This window comes from Pyxicephalus adspersus, chromosome 9 (genome assembly GCF_032062135.1).
Source record: "Pyxicephalus adspersus chromosome 9, UCB_Pads_2.0, whole genome shotgun sequence".
In the NCBI taxonomy this organism is placed as follows: Eukaryota; Metazoa; Chordata; class Amphibia; order Anura; family Pyxicephalidae; genus Pyxicephalus; species Pyxicephalus adspersus.
This window is the reverse complement of record NC_092866.1, coordinates 60,166,834-60,189,252: the sequence shown is the minus strand read 5'-3', so window position 1 is coordinate 60,189,252 and position 22,419 is coordinate 60,166,834. Positions and strand designations below refer to the sequence as shown.

Here is a 22,419-nt window from a genome sequence, read left to right as displayed (position 1 = left end):
ATGTCCTTCAAAATAAATACATTCTGAACTCATAATGCAGAGCATCAAGGGCTGCCCCTGAGGAGCGAAGAGGAACAATATATATATATATATATATATATTATTACTTTTAATAACAAACACTAATTCAGTCAAACAATTCCACCCCAAACAATCTACCCACCACAACCTAAAGTAGTCAATGAGCATCCTATTACCTGCAATGCCTTTATAAAAATATATTATTATTAAATATTGTATCCTCCCAACAAGCCCTGGTTCTTCCTTCCTCTTGCCTCCCACTTTTAATATAATTCTGTACACTTGTACAGCATACAATGTCATTATGTAACCATGTGCACATATAATTGCATTACTCACATGGAGCGATAAATGAATGACTATGCAAGTTTGTTTCCTTGGAGACTGATGACATGACACCCGTGTAACATAACCGCAGTCCCTCTTTTCCTTATAGCTCACCTGTCAATGAATCAGAGGAAGTTTTTGTCTTCTCACCTCTTTATCGCATATTCCCCTCCTGGAGATATCTGTTGACTGAGCTCTCTTGGAGACAAACATTGCACACATTTCTGGCATATTTCTGTAAAAGGAAACTGCTCAGGTTCCTTTGGATTTGATAAAATGTCTCTGATTTCTTTTGTGTAGAATGTTACCTAGAATCGGATGTGTTGGTGATGTTAGGTAAATATAAGTAAGTAATCAGAGCAACACTTTCAATTACTTACTGCTTCTTATAGAACTCATTACAATATTGTACAGGTAGTCCCCGGGTTACATACGAGATGGGGACTGTAGGTTTGTTCTTAAGTTGAATTAGTATGTAAGTCAGAACAGGTACATTATTATATTCAATGCAATTAGAACAGTTGTTTCTCAAGATATGTCTCAACATATTATTAGGCAGCATGGTGTCAGTTACTGTATAAAATCCTCACTGTGAGTTAATCACAAACAAAGCAAAAAAAAAAAACTTTATAGAGCTTAGACATTCATTAACTTCTGGAGCAAGAGGTGCTTTGATATGCAAAAAGAAACAAGTGCAGAGCTTGCTTGGTCATTAAAGAGTTACAAGATATTACAGATCAGCTCCACTCTTAAGATCACCCATAAACTCAGTTGTGTTTAGCAAAATATTTTTTGGGCAAGTCATGCAAACTGCTCCCCTGCCCCTTATCAAGCCTCTGTCCTGCACACGAGCAAGCAGGGAAGCCCCGTTCGTATCTAGGAGGGGTCTGTATGTTGGATGTCCTTAACTCAGGGACTACCTGTATTTGCTTTTGGAGTTACAATTTACCCTACTAGGGTTGAGGCCAGGGATCCATGGAGGCCACTTATGTCCTCTACATCAATCTTATCAAATTACATCTTCACGGAGCTGTCTTTGTGCACAGCGTGGAACAAAAAAGAGGCCTTCCGCAAACTGCTACCACAAGGTGCCCAATTGTCTTTACCTGTCGGGGTATTACATTCACTATACACACCTGGACACCATCATCTTAAGTGCTGTCCTCATACTTTTGGCCCCGCATTGTATTTCAGACCAATATTCAGCCCTTTGGTTGGATCTGTCCTACAACTTTGCATACGGCTGCATCTTGTTTTGATACTTTATTTAGAGTCAACAGACCCGCATTGTCAATGGTGTTTTAATTCACAAGCGGCCATGAGAGAAGTTATTATTCTGAGGCCCACAAGCTCACATTTTCTCGCTTCTAGCACAGAAAACATATTGGCTTATGTCACTGAAGAAGAATGTACCATTGCCGTCTACCCACACCGCATTATTCTGAATTGTGTACAGAGAACTGGCCCATGGGGACTTGTTTACAAGAGGATCGTTATTTCTTTATTTATCATTTTCTCCCCTACAATCCATTATGAATGCTGCAAGCAGACTCATCCATCCTTTTCATCTACCTACCCCATATACAGCCTGCCCACCTACCTACCCTATAAACAGCCTGCCTACCTACCTACCCCATACACAGCCTTTCCACTGCTCCTCTTCTGCTGCATCTCTTTGTAGTTCTCTTCATTGGCTTCCATTTCACCTTAGAATCAAATTCAAGCTCCTGTGCTTTACCTTCAAATCCCTACACAGTTCTTGTCCCTCTTACCTTTCTGACCTGATAAAAAAATTCCCATCCGGCTGCTCTCTTCACTCCTCCATTGACCTAGTAATGACTTCCTCACTCATAACCTCATCACATGCACGGCTCCAAGACTTTTCTAGAGTTGCCCCGACTCTCGGGAATGGTCTTCCACGTCCTATTCAGCTTGCTCCTACTTTCTGCTCATTTAAAACAGCCCTAAAACCCAACGCTTCAACCTCACCTACCTGTCTTCTGTCTCCTAAAACTTTCACTACCCATCCACCCTTCCCTATTCCCCCCTGTTATTGTGTGCTACTTCCCCACCTCCTAGATTGTAAGCTCTTCTGGTCAGGGTCCTCTCCTCCTCCTGTGTCACTGTCTGTATCTATCTGTCATTTGCAACCCCTATTTAATGTACAGCGCTGCGTAGTATGTTAGCACTATATAAATCCTGTCTAATAATAATAATAACTCATTAGGAGAGATCCCTATACAAAGCAAAGTAGGAGAGCACAGTGGGGTGCCACTCGCTCTTCCTCCCCCTTCCCCTCTCCATAGAACAGAATGATGTTGTTTGTATAGCACTCATTTCTTAATCTTTCCAGCGATTGTTTCGGGCACCGAAAATTTACCCCAGCTTTAGCCTTAGGCTGCATACAGGTAGTAGATTTTCCTCCTACAGACATCTTTTTACTAATCATCTTAAGTAAATATCAGCTGTTTACTGATTCACCCTGCGGGATAACAAATTGACTGACACAACCAACAGCTGCTTTCTCCAGATACATAGACCAGCCCTTGTTCATCCCCAAACAATCAATAATCATATTTTGGAGCAACAATTACTGTACGGGGCTTTACTTACATTCACCAGTTCCAAGCCACTTTCATTTTGGTGCCATTATAAATGAACCTGATTTTGTCTTTGTTAAAGAGACCCTGTCACCCCCAAAAAGGTTGCAAATTAAAGCACCAAAGACTTGGAAATTTGAAATGCTGACTTGCACTGTTTTTCCATCTCATAAATATTTATTCTCTTGCAATGTGTTCAGAAATTTGCCATCAGAAATAGTAAATTTGCTAGCATAGCCCCCTCCTTATTGGGACATCAAATCCATCTATTTTTCTCGAGCCTAATTAGTGTCTGTGATGTTCCTGCACCTCTCCCATCACCTCCCTGGATCACCTTTAATTTTGCTGATGTGGGAAGAGAGAAGGTGAAAAGTATAAATCAGTGTTTCTCAACCAGGGTCCCGTGGAATGATAGGAGTCCTCTTGAGCAGCGGTCGCCAACCAGTGGTCCGCAAGAAAATTCTGTTGGTCAGCGGCTCTGGTTGGTGCACCCCCGAGTGGGGTCAGGAAAAGGTCCCCGCTGGGGGGACGGACCGGCCAGAGCCGTGGACCATGTGCCCCATGCAAATCCCAGGCTCGGGGAAGTTGGTTGGCTGTGTCCCTACACAAAACCTGGCCACTCTCCCATTGCAGGCTCAGATCCACGATAAGAGGGTTATGTCATAATGACGTGACTCTGGGTGACACCCGGCTCCCCGCGGATGCCTGGTTGGGAGCCTGTGATTTTAGTCGCCCACTGGACCAAAAAGGTTGGCGACCACTGCTCTAGAGGTTGCTGGGGATTCCTTGAGCAATTTGTATCTCTTTGGTCAGTTTAAGTGAAACCAATTGACTTTTTGGCTATCTGTAAGGGTGAAATTCTTCCCGATGACCAACAAAGAGGAATTATTCCCACTGACCACCATGCTAATATACTGTGAGCTGTGGATATAATATTTATAGAAGGGGGCCCTGAAGACCTGAAAGTTATTTCAAGGGTTCCCCCATGTTATAAAAGTCCAGAATGGCTGCTATAGAATGTCAAGCGAATGACGGCTCGGAGCTTTCTGGGGCTGCTATGTCACATGCAAGATGGCGGCATTTTCCTGCATGAAATGCAACAGCCCCTGGCCTTTTAGATGTCTATACAAGGGAGGCTTTTACAGGTAAATGCAATGCACAATAAATCTTATAGGATACTGTTTAAATGAAAGGGTCTCTTTAAACCAAAATGTGATTTAAAGTAAAGGTGCCGTATATTTATATATAGATTCACCGATCTGGCCATTTGGTGGAAATGTTGGGCACAGATTGTATATCTGAGCATGCTGGGACTTGTGGATCTCTGACAGCTGGGTTTGCCCGTGGCCATTCTATAGAATATTGTATGGTGACAGCTGTGTGATATTGCTGTGGAATTTCCCTATACATGATGGGGGCGTTTGTAGAACAGAGCCGCGTTCTGTGGGTCTGACCCTGGAATTGTAGCATGAGGGTTCTCTTTGTTCTCCAAGTGATTTCCTTTCATGCTGCTTGTGTTTTGATGTGCAACGTAGGAGGCATGCATCCATATTGCACATACATCAACTGCAGGCCCAGCAATGTGATTGGCTGAGCCAGGGACTTCTAGTCCCAGTAGTATCTGGGAATAAATCTGAACTCCAGGCAGATATAAATCTGTAAAGATCTGTATTCCTAAATATATCATTATTAGTTTTTAATGAGAGCAGTTCCTGCACAGCAGAGCTCAGACAGAGCTAGAAGCAGCACAAGGAGTCGTGTTGCAGGTAAAGAATCGTGCTGATAGTAGGAGAGAGATGAGCTGTAAATGGAAGGACCTTTATGTGCTACCTCTAGATTGTAAGCTCTTCGGGGCAGAGTCCTCTCCACCTCCTGTGTCACTGTCTGTATTCGTCTGTCATTTGCAACCTCTATTTAATGTACAGCGCTGGGTAATATGTTGGTGCTATATTAATAATAATAATAATAATAATATTAATACTGGCCCGCAGAAGAACCATATCCAGTCCCCTGCCCAGTGTTTTAGTCAATGCTTTGGTCTGTATCCATACCACAGGGTTATCATTGATCCCCAAATCTTTTTTTTCCTTTCTATATCCTTGTCATTGTTTTGAGATCATTCGACTTTTCCCCTTTCATGACACTAAAACCAGTCCAGCAGCACTATGACTACCAACTGCAGAAATGTAGTGATGTCACCTGTATTGTGTCATGTATTGCATAAATGATGACATCATAGAGGGTTTTGCATATTACAGAGGTGCCTTTGTGATGTAAAAGAAACTGCGAGTTGTTTCACCATGCCAATCAGAAAGCAGAGATCTCTTGATCAACCAAAACCAGCCAATCAGAATTTAATATTAATAAAATGTATTTATATAGCACCAACATTTTACGCAGCGCTGTACATTAAATAGGGGTTGAACATGTAAGACAGACATACACAGTGACACAGGAGGAGGAGAGGACCCTGCCCAGAAGAGCTTACAATCTAAGAGGTGGGGAAGATCAGCAAAATGTATCTCCTGCCTACATCGTGAGCGGCTTTATCATTCACTGTGACAGGAGGGGAAATACCAGGAGTTCCCAGGGGTGGAAATGGGGCAGCTTTGGTGCTATAGAGTGTCAGGGCCGGTTCTGGGATAGGGCAAACTGGATAAATGCCCAAAGCCCCCATCTTCTCCATGGCCCTAACTGACCGAATGCATGGAGTTTGCAGGTTCCCTCCATGTTTGTGTGGATTTCCTCCAGGTACTCCGGTTTCCTCCCACATTCTAAAAATATGCAGTTAAGTTAATTGGCTTCCCCCCAAAATTAGAGAATAACATACATTAATATACATAAAGAAACTAACCTATGACTATGGTAGGGACATTAGATTGTGAGCCCTTTTGAGGGACAGCTAGTCACATGACTATTGTACTGCGCTGAGTAATATGTCAGAACTATATAAATACTGTGTAATAATAATAATAATGCAGGGATACAGGGAGCTGGAATACCATGCATTTGGGGCATCGGCTTCATATTTGCCCATCTCTGGGTGCACTGCCATTACCATGGCACCTAAACATGCCACCTTTGCCACTTAGGTAAGTACCCTGGCCTTTGCAGTGCTGGGCCCCAGGTTTGAATCTCGTCCAGGACATTATCTACATGGAGTTTGCAGGTTCTCCCTGTGTTTGCGTGGGTTTCCTCCCAAAAAACATGCTATTAGGTTAATTGGCTTCCCCCAAAATTGCCCTAGACTGTACTAATGACATATAACTACGGTAGGGAGATTAGATTGTGAGCTCCTTTGAGGTACAGTTAGTGACATGACTATGGACTTTGTACAGCACTGCATAATATGATGGCACTATATAAATACTGTGTAATAATAATGTTGAAACAGCCAGAATACCCCTTTAAATATCATTGTGCCCAGGCACCCCCTGAGTCTCCTGCATTGTCACAAATATGGATGAACCAAGACATTTGTCACAAATCTTTTTCCCAATCTGTCAGATTTTGATATTTCACAGAGCCCGGTGCCTTTTGTGTCCTTTACAGTAAAAGTCTAATTTGGCCAGGAAGCCAAACGCTGGACATACAGAGCGTCCTTTCTGACATCGCCGATCACGCCTGTGCAGGATGACCCCCACAATGGCGCCTTTGTTCCCCTTCGTGGGGTGAGGCTCATGTCACTGCCACATTATGTATGAAGGGGAGGAGGGGGAGCTGCTTGTTCAGAGACGGGGAAATCTTCCATTAGATTCAATGTGTCTGCCCTGAGGAGCAGCCATAATTAAATCTGAAAGAGATAACTTCCTCCTTCATGGTGTATGGCCCCAGGCCCGCGGTCTGAGCACATGGAGGCCGTATAATGGATTTCCTGGAGCTCTATAGGAGGCCCAAATGGGTTTCTGTAGTTCCCGTGACCTCATAGGAAGGGTGGCAAAGATGTGTTTGTCCAAAAAAAAATAGGGAAACCTCAACCCCCAACTGGCACCCATACATTTATTATATCTAAAGCACAACTTTTACTTCTTTGGATAGACTAGAATAGCTTTTTTATTGACCACGGGGACTCCTTGGAATAACCAGGAGACCTCTTCTATAATTACTTTATCCACAGCTCACAGTATATTTGTATTGTGATCAATGGGAAGAATTCCTCTTACATTGCTGGCCAGTGGGAAGAATGTCACCCTTACAGATAGCCAGAAAAATCATTGGTGTCCTTTACTGACAAATTGCTCAAGGAACCCAGAGGAATCTCTTGAGGAACCCTGGTTGAGAAACACGGGACAGAGGATAAATTAAATGCTTGCTTATTTTAGGGAAATTTTCAGGAAATAGTTTTTAATTTCTCAAGACACAACAGGAAGCGAGTGGAGATCTCTACAAACATTGCAATGTCCTACTTAGACATTGTGACAAATGTACAACCTTGAAAATTTCCCCTTTGTTCCAGTGGCGGTTCAAACTTTTGAATCATCTCTCACTTTCATTGGTCACCAGGACAAAAAAAAAAGAATGATTATTAATAAACTGTATTTATATAGCACCAACATATTACGCAGCTCTGTACAATAAATAGGGGTTGCAAATGACAGGCAGATACAGACAGTGACACAGGAGGAGAGGACTCTGCCCAGAAGAGCTTACAATCTAGGTTATGAGTGAGAAATTCATTAGCAGGTCATTGGAGGAGCGGAGAGAGCGGCTAGGGGAGTATTTTTCTATCAGATCAGAAAGGTCGGTGCACCCATCAAAAAATTATGAATGATCTCAGAAGCTTTACAAACTGAATTCCAACTGATACAATCACCACAAGACCCAAACTTGTCAATGGAGGTCCTAATTAGTGTTTGTCGAATAGCTCACTATTCCATTCGACAGAAATTCTCTGGGTGATCAATTGCCGAATTCCAACACCATTGAAGTCAATGGTGCGAGAATTCAGTTTTTTTTTAAAGGTCCCAATCAGATTGCTCTTGCAGCCCTTTACTAGGTATATGGGTTGTTGGATAGAGTTTCTCTGTCCAAAAACACATAGTACAGCGCTGCAACAGCAATCGCTGTTGCCGTGCTGCGCTTCTGCTATGTATTCTTGGATAGAGATTCTCTATCCAAAAATACAGGGCACTACAGGTGATGAATGGGGACAAGTCCCCATTCATTACTTCAAGTGCCCAGACATTATAGTGGAACTGCAGAGGTCTGCACTTTAGTTTCCCACATGACGTCACATTTGAACCTCTGCAGTTCCACTACGATCTCCGGGCACTATAGGTGATGAATGGGGACATGTCCCCATTCATCACCTATAGTGCCCGGAGATCCCGCAATGACAGGAGGTTGCACAGCGGGGGGAATTATAATGTCATTGTGGGAAAACCTGTAAAAAAACAGTTACAAAAATGCAGACATTCAATAAATTACTTTAAAATTAATTTTTTTTTTTTAAACACATTTTTTCCCCGAATTTTTACTGTCCAATCCTGTGGTTTTCGGGTCGGGTCTATCCGAATTCGAACAGCCATATTTGGGTCGAATATAAGGACAACCCGAATTTGAACACTAGTCCTAATCATGATAATTGTGATTGGCCATCAATGCAGACCCAATGGATACATATTACAAGGTCATAGGAAGAAAGGGTGAGCAGCCATGCAAGCTTCATCTACTTGAGAGACCATTACTTGGCCCTGTGGGCATTTTCAAGCATCCATTAGAACAGCCTTTCTCTACTTTTTTACCATAGGGGAGTCCTTGAAGTTGGTATATCCATGGCTCACAGTATTTTAGTGTGGTGGTCAGTGGGAAGAATGCCTCTTACATTGCTGGCCATTGGGAAGAATATCACCCTTACAGATAGCCAAAAAGATCATTGGGGTCAGTTAAAGAGTCACAAATTGGTCATTGCTCAAGGAACCCCTAGCAAGCTCCGGAGGATCCTCAAGGTTTGTAGATAATAGTAAGGTTTAATGTAAACGTTCTTGCCGTGGGATTGATGAATGGGAGATTAGGAATCAAATCACAATAATCTTTGGATAAGTTTGTTTGGGGGTCATTTGGAAAATCATTTGGAGTCCTAAGTCTGAGTTCTCATCTATGCCATGGACTTGCATTGTACAACAGAGACAGACAACGCACAGCACTTCTTTTTGCTTATAATCACACCCAACATGTGGACCACCAAGAATGAATGGGACCACAGAGCAGCAACACTTGCTGGAAGCCCCCATACAAATGCTTATTTGGATCCACACTAGGGTGCAGGTGACAGGTCCTCTTAAACCCACCTGGCATATTGCACAATTACTGCTAATTATGTTTTGACTCCATGCTGACGTGGCTGGCTTTGTATTTGCAGGCTGTATACTCCCACCTTCATCGCCTTGGCTGCCAGTCTCGTGTGCTGCGTCATCGTTCTAAATTACATTCCTGCAAAAACCAAAATATCGCAAGGCAAGACCGCCACCGAACAAAGTGAGGCTTCGCGTCTGCATGTTAATTGCTCTGATTATATCATTCTGGGAATTTACAACCTCACCCACTTTCCCAATTTCCTTTTTCAGGTAAACCCAAGTCAAGCAGCGTCTTCAGTGTGGGAGAACTGCTCAGGCTCTTGAACTATCCCGGAGTGATGTCGGTGTTCATTGTGAAAGTTGTCTCTGCCTTCCCAATTGGTAATTATTGAGAATTAAAAAAATCATGGAAAAAATCAAACAATGCAAAACAAAGAAACTGAGTCCTCTTGTTACAGTGAATGTCCAGGAAGGGCCCAAAATTTACCCCCGTCAATCTCCCTCTCCCCCTGCATTATTTAACCTGGTTCAGGTAGTGAGAAACAGCTTTTATCATTCCCTGTGACATCATCAGCCAAATTTCTGCAGGGGCAGCTTCTTGGAGCTCAGTTCCTATTGATATGCCATTCCCCCAGAACTACATCTCCCAGGAGCTCTTTCCCTGGACATGCAGAGGCAGCAATATTGTTTTGCTGGGAGGAACAGAATTCTGTAGTCCAGCAGGCAGGGCTGACATTAGTATAAATTCAGTGGGGCCAAGGCACAATGTTGCCAGCCCAAACAGGAAGCTTGCTGGATTTTTGGCATTTCAGTAAGAACTCACAAAGGTCTTATATATAGGCAATATTTGTTCTGCCAGGAACTTGTTCACAATGGCTTCATTACATGTATGTACTCATAATTCTATTCTTCCCCTGAGCAGCATGTGAGTCCCTCCCCTTCCTCCCATGTGACAGCAGACATCCTTGGTGATTGGCTGATAGGAATACGAAGCCTCTACAGTGGCTCCTTGGGGGTGGGGCATCAGATTATTCTAGTTACCTGTTCATTACATTTTGTGTCTTTGCAGGTGTCTTCATGCTCATGTTCCCCATCATTTCCGTTGATTTCTTCGGTCTTAACGCAGCAACAGCTGGATATTTAATGTCCTATTTTGGGATTATGCAGCTGGTAAGTAAAAATACTTCAATTTATGGTAATTGATGCTTTCTCTTTTTCCTTTATTTTTAGCTTCCAGCTGTAAGTAACCTAATGACATTTGACATTTATTTCTCATATTATTTTGCTCTAGAGAAATAGAAGAGCCTCAGTGTTAAATTGCAGTCTGTCTGCTTAGGGAGAATTTTCACCACTTCTTGTCAGAAGATTAATTAAAAGTTTCCCTCAATCAAGTAGTAGAAAAGGCCAACTTTTATCTATACAGACAGGTGATCACTGTGTCATGTGACCACTCAGCCACTTCCCCACCATGCCTTTGGCTCCTCCCTAGTTTGCCTTCTGAGCAGTTCGGCTCCTATAGGTCATTCAATAATTGTCCCAACAGGCCTTAGGCTCCTCCCTAGCTTACCTTGAGAATGATTTGGCTCTGCTAAGATATGTGATCACTCATTCACTGCCACACCAGGACTTCAGGATCCTTCCTAGGTTGCCTTTTGCTGGATCCAGTTCTGTTAGGTCATGGGATTAGGCTTCGTCTTAGGTTGTCTTTTGGATGATCTGTCTCTGCTGGGTCATGTGACCACTTTAACTCTACCATACCAGACCCTATGCCCCTTCTTCATTTGCCTTGTGAATGATCTAGCTCTGCTAGGTCATGTGATCACTCAACTGCCATACTGGACCCTAAGCTCCTCCCTATCTTGCTTTGTGGATGATCTGTCCCAGCTAGATTATGTGATCACTTAATCAATGCCATTCCAGGATTAGGCTCCTGCCTAGTATGCCTTGTGGACGATTTGGCCCTGCTAGTCATGTGATTACTTAACCACTGCCACACCAGGTCTCTTACTTCTCCTTACTTGCCTTGTAAATGATTTCTTTCTGCTAAGTCATCAAATCACTCAGCAACTGCCATACAAGACCTTAAACTCCTTCTTAGCTTGCTTTGTAAATGATCCAGCTTTTTTAGGTCATGTGATCACCTAACTGCCATACCGGACACTAAAGTCCTCCCTAGCTTACCATGTGAACAATCCGGCACTGCTAGGCCATGTGAATACTTAACTGCCTATCAGACCATAAGCCCTTCCCTAGCTTGCCTTGTGAATGATTTGTTTCTGCTAAGTCATGTGACTACTCATCCACTGCCATACCAGACCATCCGCCCTCAACTGCAATGTGAATGATTCAGTTCTGCTAGATCATGTGATCACTCATTGCCACATGGATTGAAAAAAAAAACAACTAAATGTAACCATTCCCGTAAACACAAATGATTTCTTTCACCTGATTTCTGGAACTCGGCAGCCAGTGTCCCCGCATAGCCCAATATTTATTGTACGTCTGAGTCCCGGCACGCCAGGATATTTTTATCCCTTTGATCTGGCCCTTTGTGTTTGTGTTATCACCGCAGGAATAATAAATGTGAACAATTCTGTAAAAGTCGTGTTTACTCTAAACCGTCCCATGTTTGCACATACAACACAGGAGGCTGTAAATAGCGGAAGTGTACACACGCCAAACTTTCCTACACAACAGATGGGGCGATAAATAAAAGATCAGTGGGGGTATTATCATCATAACACGCCGAGACCATAAACATCCACGTCTGGGCCGCCGGAAATCAGTGACGTCTCCGGGACAAGCGATATAGAAAACAGAGTGCAGGTTAAAGAGGACCTGTGTGATAAAATCCACCAATCATAAATGTATGTTATGTATCTTCTCTTACAATGACTTAATCATGTGATCTAGAGCCTAGGCAAAGATTACAAGGACTTTAGCTTCCACAAGTAATAGGCCGGACTTATGAAAGTTCTCTAAGACTGGAGAAGATTGACTATAATGGGAGAATCTGGGTGATCCAGCAAACCTGGAATGGATTTCCTAAAATCAGTGCTTATTATTTTGGCAAATGTTTTCAATCCTGGATCAGATGCATTCCAGGTTTGCTTGGATCACCCAGGTTTTTCCATGATAGTCTATCTTCTCCAGTCTTGGAGAGCTTTGATAAATCAGGCCCATTGATCAGGTATGGTCTGCTGTTGTCACTAGTGTTATCCTGAACATTTAATTTTGGATTTGGTTCTAATAGAACTGAACATTTGCCCTGTTGGTGCAAACTGAAATGAGCTGCCTGCTATGTACCATTGCTTACAAGTTGTAAGCCCATTGGCAATTAAAACTGCATTGTCATTGGCTGGTGGTCATCAGAGGATAGAAACCAACCAATGATAACGCTCATACAGTGATTCCCATTGGTTGATGTAAGGGGTGATTCCACTCGCTGAAGACCACCAGCCAATGAAAATGCCTATTGCATTCTCATTGACAAAAGACTCTCCTTGGCATGTAATCAATAGTAGCAGCAATGAGTGAATGTATACGATGGGCATCAGCTGCCTGCTTTGCATTTTTGGGGCTCCTAAATGTAACTTACCTTGACAACCAAGCAGTTTGGACTTCAGATTTGATTTGCCTGAACAGTTCAAGCAATGCGAATTGTCACAATCCAGAAGCCGAATCTGAGCAACGATGTGCAGCCAACTGAAAAAAGTGAATGAGCATGGAAGCTAAATTTGTGAAAATAAAAAAGAATAAAGTCCTAAATGGAGGGCAGAATAATAGAAGTTCTCCCTGCTGTATTTCTCAACAACCAGTAGAGCACTGTTGTTATAGTAAACAGTAGGAAATGCCTCCATTGACTGGCAGTTGTCAGATCCCCATTGATATAATTGGAATTATAGATACAACATGAAAACCCACAAATCTCATTCATATAGAATGGTGCATTAATATTAATAATAATAAACAGGTTATAGAGCCAACATATTATGCAGCGCTGTACATTAAATAGGGGTTGCAAATGACGGACAGATACAGACAGTGACACTGGAGGAGAGGACCCTGCCCCGAAGAGCTTACAATCTAGGAGGTGGGGGTGATATCGCACAATAGGAAGGCAAGGTGCATTTCTTCTTTTTGATTTTTTCTTTTTGCTCCTGCACAAGCGCATGGCCAGCCATAGATTTGCATTTATTTTTTTTTTCAGTCTCCCTCACTTCTGATGATTATTACAATTCTGTCCTTGTTGATATGAGGAACATATGTCTGTATCTTGACCCCCGGGCATGCAGAAGGCGCATTTATTGATGCAGCACTCCAGGCACAATCCTTTATAGCAGCTGTGAAAGGAGAGTCTGTGAAAAGATTCACCCCCCCGGCATGTACACAGAGATATGGGTGGTTTTTATTTCACGTGAAGCTTATTTCCTTCCTTTTGTGTTTATGAATGACAGAACACATTCCTGACAAGCTGGCTGAGTGTTTTCTTTGTTTAAAGCTTCAAAGACTAAAAAGTTCAAAAAAAAAAAAAAGAAAAAAGAAAGAAGAAAAAAATTGCTGTTTCTTTTTAAATTTTATTCGCCAATCCCCAAGGTCGATCAGATTTTTTTACAGCGGCACTGTACCATTGTGGCCATCAGTTTCACTCTTAGAGAACGTTTAGAGAATGTGATTGTGTGATACCTCCCCCACCTCTTAGATTGTAAGCTCTTCGGGGCAGGGTCCTCTCCTCCTCCTGTGTCACTGTCTGTATCTGTCTGTCATTTGCAACCCCTATTTAATGTACAGCGCTGCGTAATATGTTGGCGCTATATAAATACTGTTTAATAATAAGAATATTAAAAGTTCACTTTTCAAAGAATACCCAATCACATGCAAGGAAAACCTAAAAAAAGCAAAACAGGGGTTTCTTTGTACCTGAATGGATGATTGATGCCAGCAAAGCTTCATCTCATTCACCAAGTTTAGTGACATATCTCTTGCAAAGGGATTATTCACTTTGCTGAGTGAATAGTGTATATTCTAGCAGCAGACATTGAGAGGTGCAAAGTGTGCCACTGCACAAGGGTCCCGGACTCTCCTCGACCAACATATTTTTATAAACCCCCATATGAAAGACACATCAGAAACTCAATAAAGGGAGATCATAGCCTGGGTGTATCAAAGGCAGTTTGTCCTGGCAGCAGTTTGCAGTTGATAACGCTCCTGGCAGTATCGCCGTCCTCACATGTGCCCCATGCAATCAATCTTTGCTATTCCAGGGAAAACAAAAACCTGTTATGAAACCTCTGGCATTAAATGAGATTTCAGTGGTTTCATGTTTTCTAAATTCTCCTGGAATTGTGATTGTCATGTGAATGTGTCTCTGTCATGTGAATGTGTCACCTGCGGTGAGTTGTGCTGCATGAAATGCATGGTGGGGCTGCTCTGTATATCATCCATAGGTCTAGCTGTGTGCTGGCCTGTATCAGCCCCTTCTATACAAATATTGGATGAGCTGCCAATTTAGTGATTTTCCCAGGTCTGTGCTATGAAGAAATCTTTTATACTTCATTCACTGCAACAATTTATACTTCATTCACTGCAAAATGCAATATCAATGCAATATAACGTTCATCAATCTGACTTCTTTCTTGAGCCAGCCTTCCTTATCCCCTTTCTTTCTTTCTTTTTCTTTCTTTCTTTCTTTCTTTCTTTCTTTCTATCCAGACTTGCCTGGGGGACTGTGAGTCCTGATTTGGCTTGTACTAAGGAGATGACATTTTACTCTTTCCAGTCTCAGGGACTAAAGTTCCCATTCATTGTGAATTGTAAAGTGCTGAAGTATAGATCACGGTATACAGTAACGGACATAGGAAGGTGCAAATTGTGCCATTGCACAAGGGCCCTGGACCCCCCATTGGCCCCTATTGGCCACTGTGTAAAACTAACTTGGGGCCACCATTGAGTGTATTAGATAGACATAAGAGATGCAGTATGAATCAGTGTATAGGATACATAGAGGTGGAAGTTGCAAAGTGGGCCATTGCAGACCCTGGACCCCTCACAGTCAATAGGGCCCCCCAATGGCCCCAAGTTTGATAGGAGGAAGAGTATAGATCAGTGTATAGGATACATAAAGAAGTGCAGCATAGATCAGTGTATACAGGAATGGACATAGGGAAGCACAAAATGTGCACAAGGACCCTGGACCCTCCACACCCAACAGGCCCCCCAAGTCAGTTCTGCACAGGGGCCAATTTTAAAGGTTTGTCTACGGCAGTGTTTCTCAACCAGGGTTCTTCCAGAGGTTGCAATGGGTTCCTAGAGAAATTTGTACCTCTCAGATCAGACTAAGTGACCCCAATGATCTTTTTGGCTATCTGTAAGGGTGACATTCTTCCCAATGGCCAGTAAGAGGAAATCTTCCTTCTGACCACCATGATAATATACTGTGAGCTGTGGATATAGTAATTATGGAAGAGGTTTCCTGAAGACCTGAAAGTTTATTTCAAGGGTTCCCTCATGTTAAAAAGGTCAAGAAACACTGATCCAGGGGGTTAAGTACAAATTTAAAAGATAACTGCCAATTAAAACTTTAGACTTTTTACTGCATATGTGATACACTGAAACAAAGGATTCACTCAGCCTATCCACTCCTATTCAGAAGTTTGTCATGCAAAGTTGACATCGGAGGACATCACATCATTGGTGGTTAGGTGATTGTCATTCCTTTTTAAAGGATTACTATTGAGTACAGACCTGCAGTAAAATCAGGCAATCCTGCAGGTCTCCTGGCAGTTGGGACATGCTGCTTCATAAAGGGTTTGGCAGCAGGCATCAGTGAGCGGTACTGAACCTACCATTGCCCCAATTCATTCTCTATGGGGCTGCTTTTAGTGATTGCTACATGTAGAGTCTCCCCTAAGGTTCAGTGGCATGAGGAAGCAATATAACCACAGCCTTAGAATCACTCCTCCTGTGCAACATTAATAGCAAGTCACAAGGTGAGGGAGTGCAGCAGACATGTATGAACACTGAGAGTGACCCCTAAACAGGGATCATTTCCTCCTACTGGAGAGAAAAGCAAATACAGGTAGTCCCTGAGTTAAGAACATCCAACATACAGACCCCTCCTAGATACGAACGGGGCTTCCCTGCTTGCTCGTGTGCAGGATGGAGGCTTGATAAGGGGCAGGGGAGCAGTTTGCATGACTTGCCCAAAAAATATTTTGCTAAACACAACTGAGGTTATGGGTGATCTTAAGAGTGGAGCTGATCTGTAATATCTTGTAACCCTTTAATGACCAAGCAAGCTCTGCAGTTGTTTCTTTTTGCATATCAAAGCACCGCTTGCTCCAGAAGGTAATGAATGTCCAAGCTCTGTAAAGTTTTTTTTTTTTATTTGTTTGTGATTAACTCACAGTGAGGATTTTATACAGTAACTGACACCACAGACAGACATATCTTGAGAAACAACTGTTCTAATTGCATTTAATAAAATAATGTACCTGTTCCGACTTACATACAAATTCAACTTAAGAACAAACCTACAGTCCCTATCTCGTATGTAACCCGGGGACATAGAGGATACAATTAAGTCTCTACATTCCTAAACCTACAATTGCAATAAATATCTATTCTCTGGTCTGCGCTGACAAATGCCCCGAGGTTTTGTCTAAGGTGATCTGCAGGGCGTGTGGCCTGGAAATGGAATTTAGGAAGCAGAAATGCGGTCAGGAATGCGGTCTTGCTTTGCTTTGTATGGCTTCCTCCCGGGCCTGTATGACACAGGAGAGGTTTATTGTCAGCTGAGGCGGGTGGCATTGTACACACTGACTCCTGTGTGTTTTATAATGCGTCCGTGCATGTCATTGAGGCGGGGTTCCCCCTCCCATTGTCTTCTCTTTGCAATAATCTGTCCGGTTCTCACACTCTATATAGCCGGAGACTGTGAGAAAAGGCTAACATTTCACTTCATCCGATATCTCCAAGCTCTGGATTTCCCTGCAGCTCCCACCTCCGGTATCACAAATCCAGATTTACTAACATTTGTATGAAATCCCAGATCAGTTGTCACTCCTTGGTGTGGTTATGGCATTTAAGGCTCCTCCAATGAAACCTGAACAGGTATTGGATTGCTTGAATCAATCATAAACATCATAAATCTGGTCAGGATTCCCCTATAGCAATCTATATCTCTGCCACTCGCTATAGCGTCGTACAGAAAAGTGCCGCTGATCTATTAGCTATATGATCAGCATGACTGTTACCCAATGTCTGAGTGTGCATGACAGGAGGTAGCAAACATTAGACATCAGGTGACCCCCATCCCTGATGCCAGGTTAATTTCCTTTTGCATTAAAATACATTAAATAATATAGAGCCTAATTTTTTGGTGTGTTTTTGATCTCTTGGATTCCCCCCTGTGTGTAGTGGTTTCACCCATCATGCTTGTAGTAACCTAGGACAGTGGATGCAACCATATAAAGCTGCAGGGGAGCACTCCTTGGGGTGATGGGTACTACCATGTGACAGGGTGACAATGCAGCAGCACAATTTGTAGACAGTCATCACCCCATACCAGGCTCCCTGATGCCAAGCTAATTTCTGTTTACATTTAAATACATTTATTAATATAGGGCTGAAATTTTTGGATTTAACACCCATTATACGTTTCGACTTCCCCCATGTGCAGTGGTTTCACCCATCATGCCTGTAGTAACCTAGGACAGTGGATGCAACCATAGAAGGCAGCAGGGGGGCACTCCTGGGGGTGATGGGTGCCACCAGTTGCCCATGTGACGGTGCAGTAGCTCAGTTGGGATACCAGAGCAATTTCTGTTTACATTTAAAATACATTTATTAATACAGAGCCGTATGTTTTATTGCATTTTGGACCTGCCTGAGGTTTAGATTTAATACCCATTATACTTTTTGGCTCTCCCCACATGCAGTGGTTTCACCCATCACTCCTGTAGGGACCTAGGACAATGGATGCTACCATAGAAGGCAGCAGGGGAGCATTCTTGATGGTGTTGGGTGCCATCCCATATGGCAGGGGGACAATTCGGAGATCACCAAGAATCATCTAATGAATTCTGAAATTGTTAAATGACAAAGCTATATGAGATTTTAGTAAATGGGTTTCATTTAAACAAATCCCAGCAATTTCTGAATATTTTAGTTTCTGCATTACTATTAGTGTTGGTCAAATCTATACTATTATATTATATAAACTTCAATATTTTGCAGGTCGTCCAAGGATTTATGGTTGGCCGGTTAACCAGCTGGCTTTCGGATGAGACTCTACTAATAGTGAGCATGGCGGTGTCCATCGGGGTCGGCCTGGGTCTGGTAAGGACGGAATGATTTCCATTTGTATGTTTGAAATAAGTTTGTATGGAGTAGTAAAGAAATAAAAACTTTTGTAGTATTTTTTATTTTTGTTGGCTGTGTCCCATTGTAAGCATTTATTTTTTCTTCCTGTTCAGATAACAGATAGCAGAAAGAGAAAGGAAATCTCTGTAAAGTGAATTGTTGTCACTGGGATAGGTGTCCCCAATTGAGGATTCCCACTTACACTTGTAAAAATTTGATTTCTCTTAATTTTTGAACCTGGTAACAATCATAAAGGCACAAATTACCCCTGCGGGGACACAGGCAGCCATAGATGACCCGACAAAGCCTCCAAGTATTCTGTAATGTTTCCTAAACAAAAGAAAAATGTTTTGAATTTAGAAAAACTTTGTCTCAAAATATCAGAAGAGGTCCACCCTTTCACTAATCATTCATTACTACAGAAATCCTTCCATAAGATTCTATATGAATGACATTTATCTTTATAACACCCTTCATGGACAATCACATCGTTACTATCAGTTTTACATAAAATATTGATCTCTAGATACTTTAGATTAATATTTATATAAAGCTGATAGTAACAACATGATAGGAATACTGTGATACTTTCTTTGCAACAGTAACTTTTACCATTTCCCCTAAGGAAGCCATTATGGCGAAACGCGCCGGGTGTCAAGACAATTCTCTCTCCTTATTGTATTTCTTTTGTTACATTTTTCCTACCTTACACGTGGGGTACATTTTAATTTATGTAAATGGCAGGTGAACTCTGTACACTTTAACACCCCCACTCCCATAGACTACCATAAAGCTGCTCCATGGTGCCATCATGAATGTGAACACCGTAGCCTTTGAGCTGTCACTCAAGTGACCCAATAAAAAATGTATACAAGCAAGTGATAGGAGGGGTTCAGGATTTGGGCCAACACAGACAATAAAAAGGCATTGGGCCTGATTTATTAAAGTCCTCCAAGACTGGAGAAGATACACTTTCATCAGTGAAGCTGTGTGATCCAGAAAACTTGGAATGGATTTTTAAAAATGCTATTTGTTAGCAAATGTTTTCTGTCCTGGACCAGATCCATCGGGAGAAGAGGAGAAAGCTAGAAAAAGAGGGTTGGTGGTGCTATGAATTGGCTTTTCTTTACATAAAAGTCATTTCTGGAAAAGGAAAGAATAAATGACAGGGTCACTTTAATTTGAGCCCTTCCTGGGTGAATTGATCACATGGTCTTTATTGAAGGGGAGAATCATGATGAAGAGAAGCCACTGATTGGCTGAACATTGATCTTATTGATAAGGCCATATTGATCACATTGAATTGGTTTTGTTGATCACCTTGCTGATGGAATGAGTTGCAGGCAAGGGTGCCCTTACCAGTCAAAATCTCCTAATGGCTATTGGCCAAAGTTATTATGGACATTATCATATATATATATTCTTGCATTTATATAGCACCTGCATAGTACACAGCGCTGTACAGAGCCCATAGCCATGGCACTAACTGTCCCTTAGAGTCTGATGTCCCTATCATCATTTTTTGGGCAAAAATTTGAGAAAGAAAGAGAATAGAAGGGGTTTGATGGCTAATAATGATAATTATGTATTCAAAAAAGTTCACGTATCTAACAAATGATACCCCAGAAGAAGCCCATATAGGCGAAACGCGTCGGGTGAAAAAGACTAACACGTTCACGTGGATTATGTGTAGTAATTGATGTAGAGTTTGGACATCCCAATCCCATATTACAATGAGCTTTTGTCATAAAATTTGAATATTTTATTCCTTCTATTCTCTTTCTTTCTCAAATTTTTTTATTAACTAACAACAAAGGCTATGGTCATACAGCTTTCAATCATACTTTAGAGAGACAGAGGTAAACCTTTAAAACATTTTTGGGAAAGCTAATTAATTATAGGCGATGAAAACCCATGCAAACCAGAGGGGAATATACATGAGAATGATTATTATTAATAATATTAATAAACAGGATATATATAGCGCCAACATATTACGCAGCGCTACACAATAAATTGGGATTGCAAATGATAGGGAATACAGACATAGGAGAAGAAGAGGACTCTGCCCCGCAGAGCTTACAATCTAAGAGGTGGGGGAATGATATCTCACATCCAAGGTCAGGGACTACAAAAAGGCCCCAGTGGGACTTTTGCTGTGTACACACTTCCAATAATTATCGTTGGAAACGAACCACGAACAACCAAAAATCGTTCACAAAATAGGTGACCAACGACGCAGATGAACGAGGATTGTCGTTGGAAATGAACGACCGTCACGGCTGATCTGATTGGCCAACGATCATTTTCTATCTATCCTGTGTACATTGGTTCAGTGATCCTGCATATTTCTGCAATACACTTTACGTGTCACTCCCTGCATCGCTCAAACGATTGTATCTAGCGCATGTACACTATTGGTGGATTATATTTGAACGATTGTATCATTACAGCATGTACAGAATTGTGCACAATACGATTGTTCAAATATAATCAGTCGTAATCGTTCGTTTTGTAACAATAGTTATTAGCGTACCTAGCTTTAGTCACATGACCTCAAAATTAACTTTTTGGTGGGCCCATTAAAAAAGTACCACCATGCTAAGTAATCTCTGTGTATTGATTGGCTCTCTTTCTTGCTACCTCTAGTGCACTCCAGGTCCCCAATCCGACCCTTTCCCCCATGTCTACAGGTACCCAGTTACATCTGGGCAGCATGATGGCCCAGGGGTTAGCACTCTGGCCTTTGCAGCGCTAGGTTGTAGGTTCAAGTCCCAGCCAGCATGCTATCTGCATGGAGTTTCCTCGTGTCTGTGTGGGTTTCCTCCCAAAAACATGCAGTTAGGTTAATTGGCTTTCCCCTAAAAAATTGACCCTAGACTACAATAATGACAAATGACTATAGTAGGGACATTAGATTGTGAGCTCCTTTGAGAGACAGTTAGTGACACGACTATGGACTTTGTACAGCGCTGCACAATATGATGGTGCTATATAAATACTGTGTAATAATAACTTTGACATTGGTGTATATTCCAGCTCCGATCACACCATCTGTGGTGAAGAAAGGTCTTGTTTATTTGCAAGGTTTCTAATAATACCAATGCAATAAATAGAACTCTTCAGCGGCACTTCTACAAAGACGCCCCCAAAACAACATCCTATTATTGTTGTTGTAAGATCAGAATGAAGAATCCCATAGATGTAAGAAGCTTTAACGTTCAAATAGCGTAACTGCAATAACAAAGCGCCTGCTGCATAGAGATCCGTCGCTGCTGCTACAGACTGAACAAATAGTTTTTCTTTTTTACATTCTCCCATGCTTTTGTCATAGTAAGTGTCTTGCAATGAATCGGGCTGTGTACACAACTTATTATAAACCTACAACAACTCCAACGTGTAGTAACAAATTCTTTATTTATAGCCAAGAATAATTGTAAGGACAAATATCGGGGAAGGAAAAACAATCCTTGTGTAAACATGAAAGGGAGCCGCTGTGTTCTTTTGGAGAGCAAATGTTGTTATTTCGGGAGCATCCTTTAATGTGTTGTTTGTTGATAGGAATTAGAGAAAAATGTAACAAGTCCTTGCCGGGACATTCATCAAAATTATTCTATTATGTTTTATAGCATATCTGTAGCCAAAGCTGATTTTAGCAGGGAAGGGTTAGAACTGAGAATGGGGTTCTGGTTTGATAACATGTTGGGTTCAAGCAAATCAACCTAAAATAAAGATTGTTCTTAGAGTAGTTCTCTTTGTATCAAATGTTCTTAAGGTATTTTCCCAAATGAGTGAATAATGTATATATCCTA

At 41.9% G+C, this 22,419-nt stretch overlaps 1 protein-coding gene across 1 annotated transcript in view; it reads left to right on the top strand.

Moving 5' to 3' along the window:
• The window catches only part of SLC67A1 (solute carrier family 67 member 1), a 42,956-nt gene that overhangs the window by 12,241 nt on the left and 8,296 nt on the right, over positions 1-22,419 (top strand). The window contains exons 5-8 of the mRNA XM_072422195.1: positions 9,310-9,425; positions 9,515-9,625; positions 10,314-10,414; positions 18,482-18,583. Coding sequence (XP_072278296.1) covers positions 9,310-9,425; positions 9,515-9,625; positions 10,314-10,414; positions 18,482-18,583 — 430 coding nt within the window. The remainder of the gene's footprint in view (positions 1-9,309; positions 9,426-9,514; positions 9,626-10,313; positions 10,415-18,481; positions 18,584-22,419) is intronic.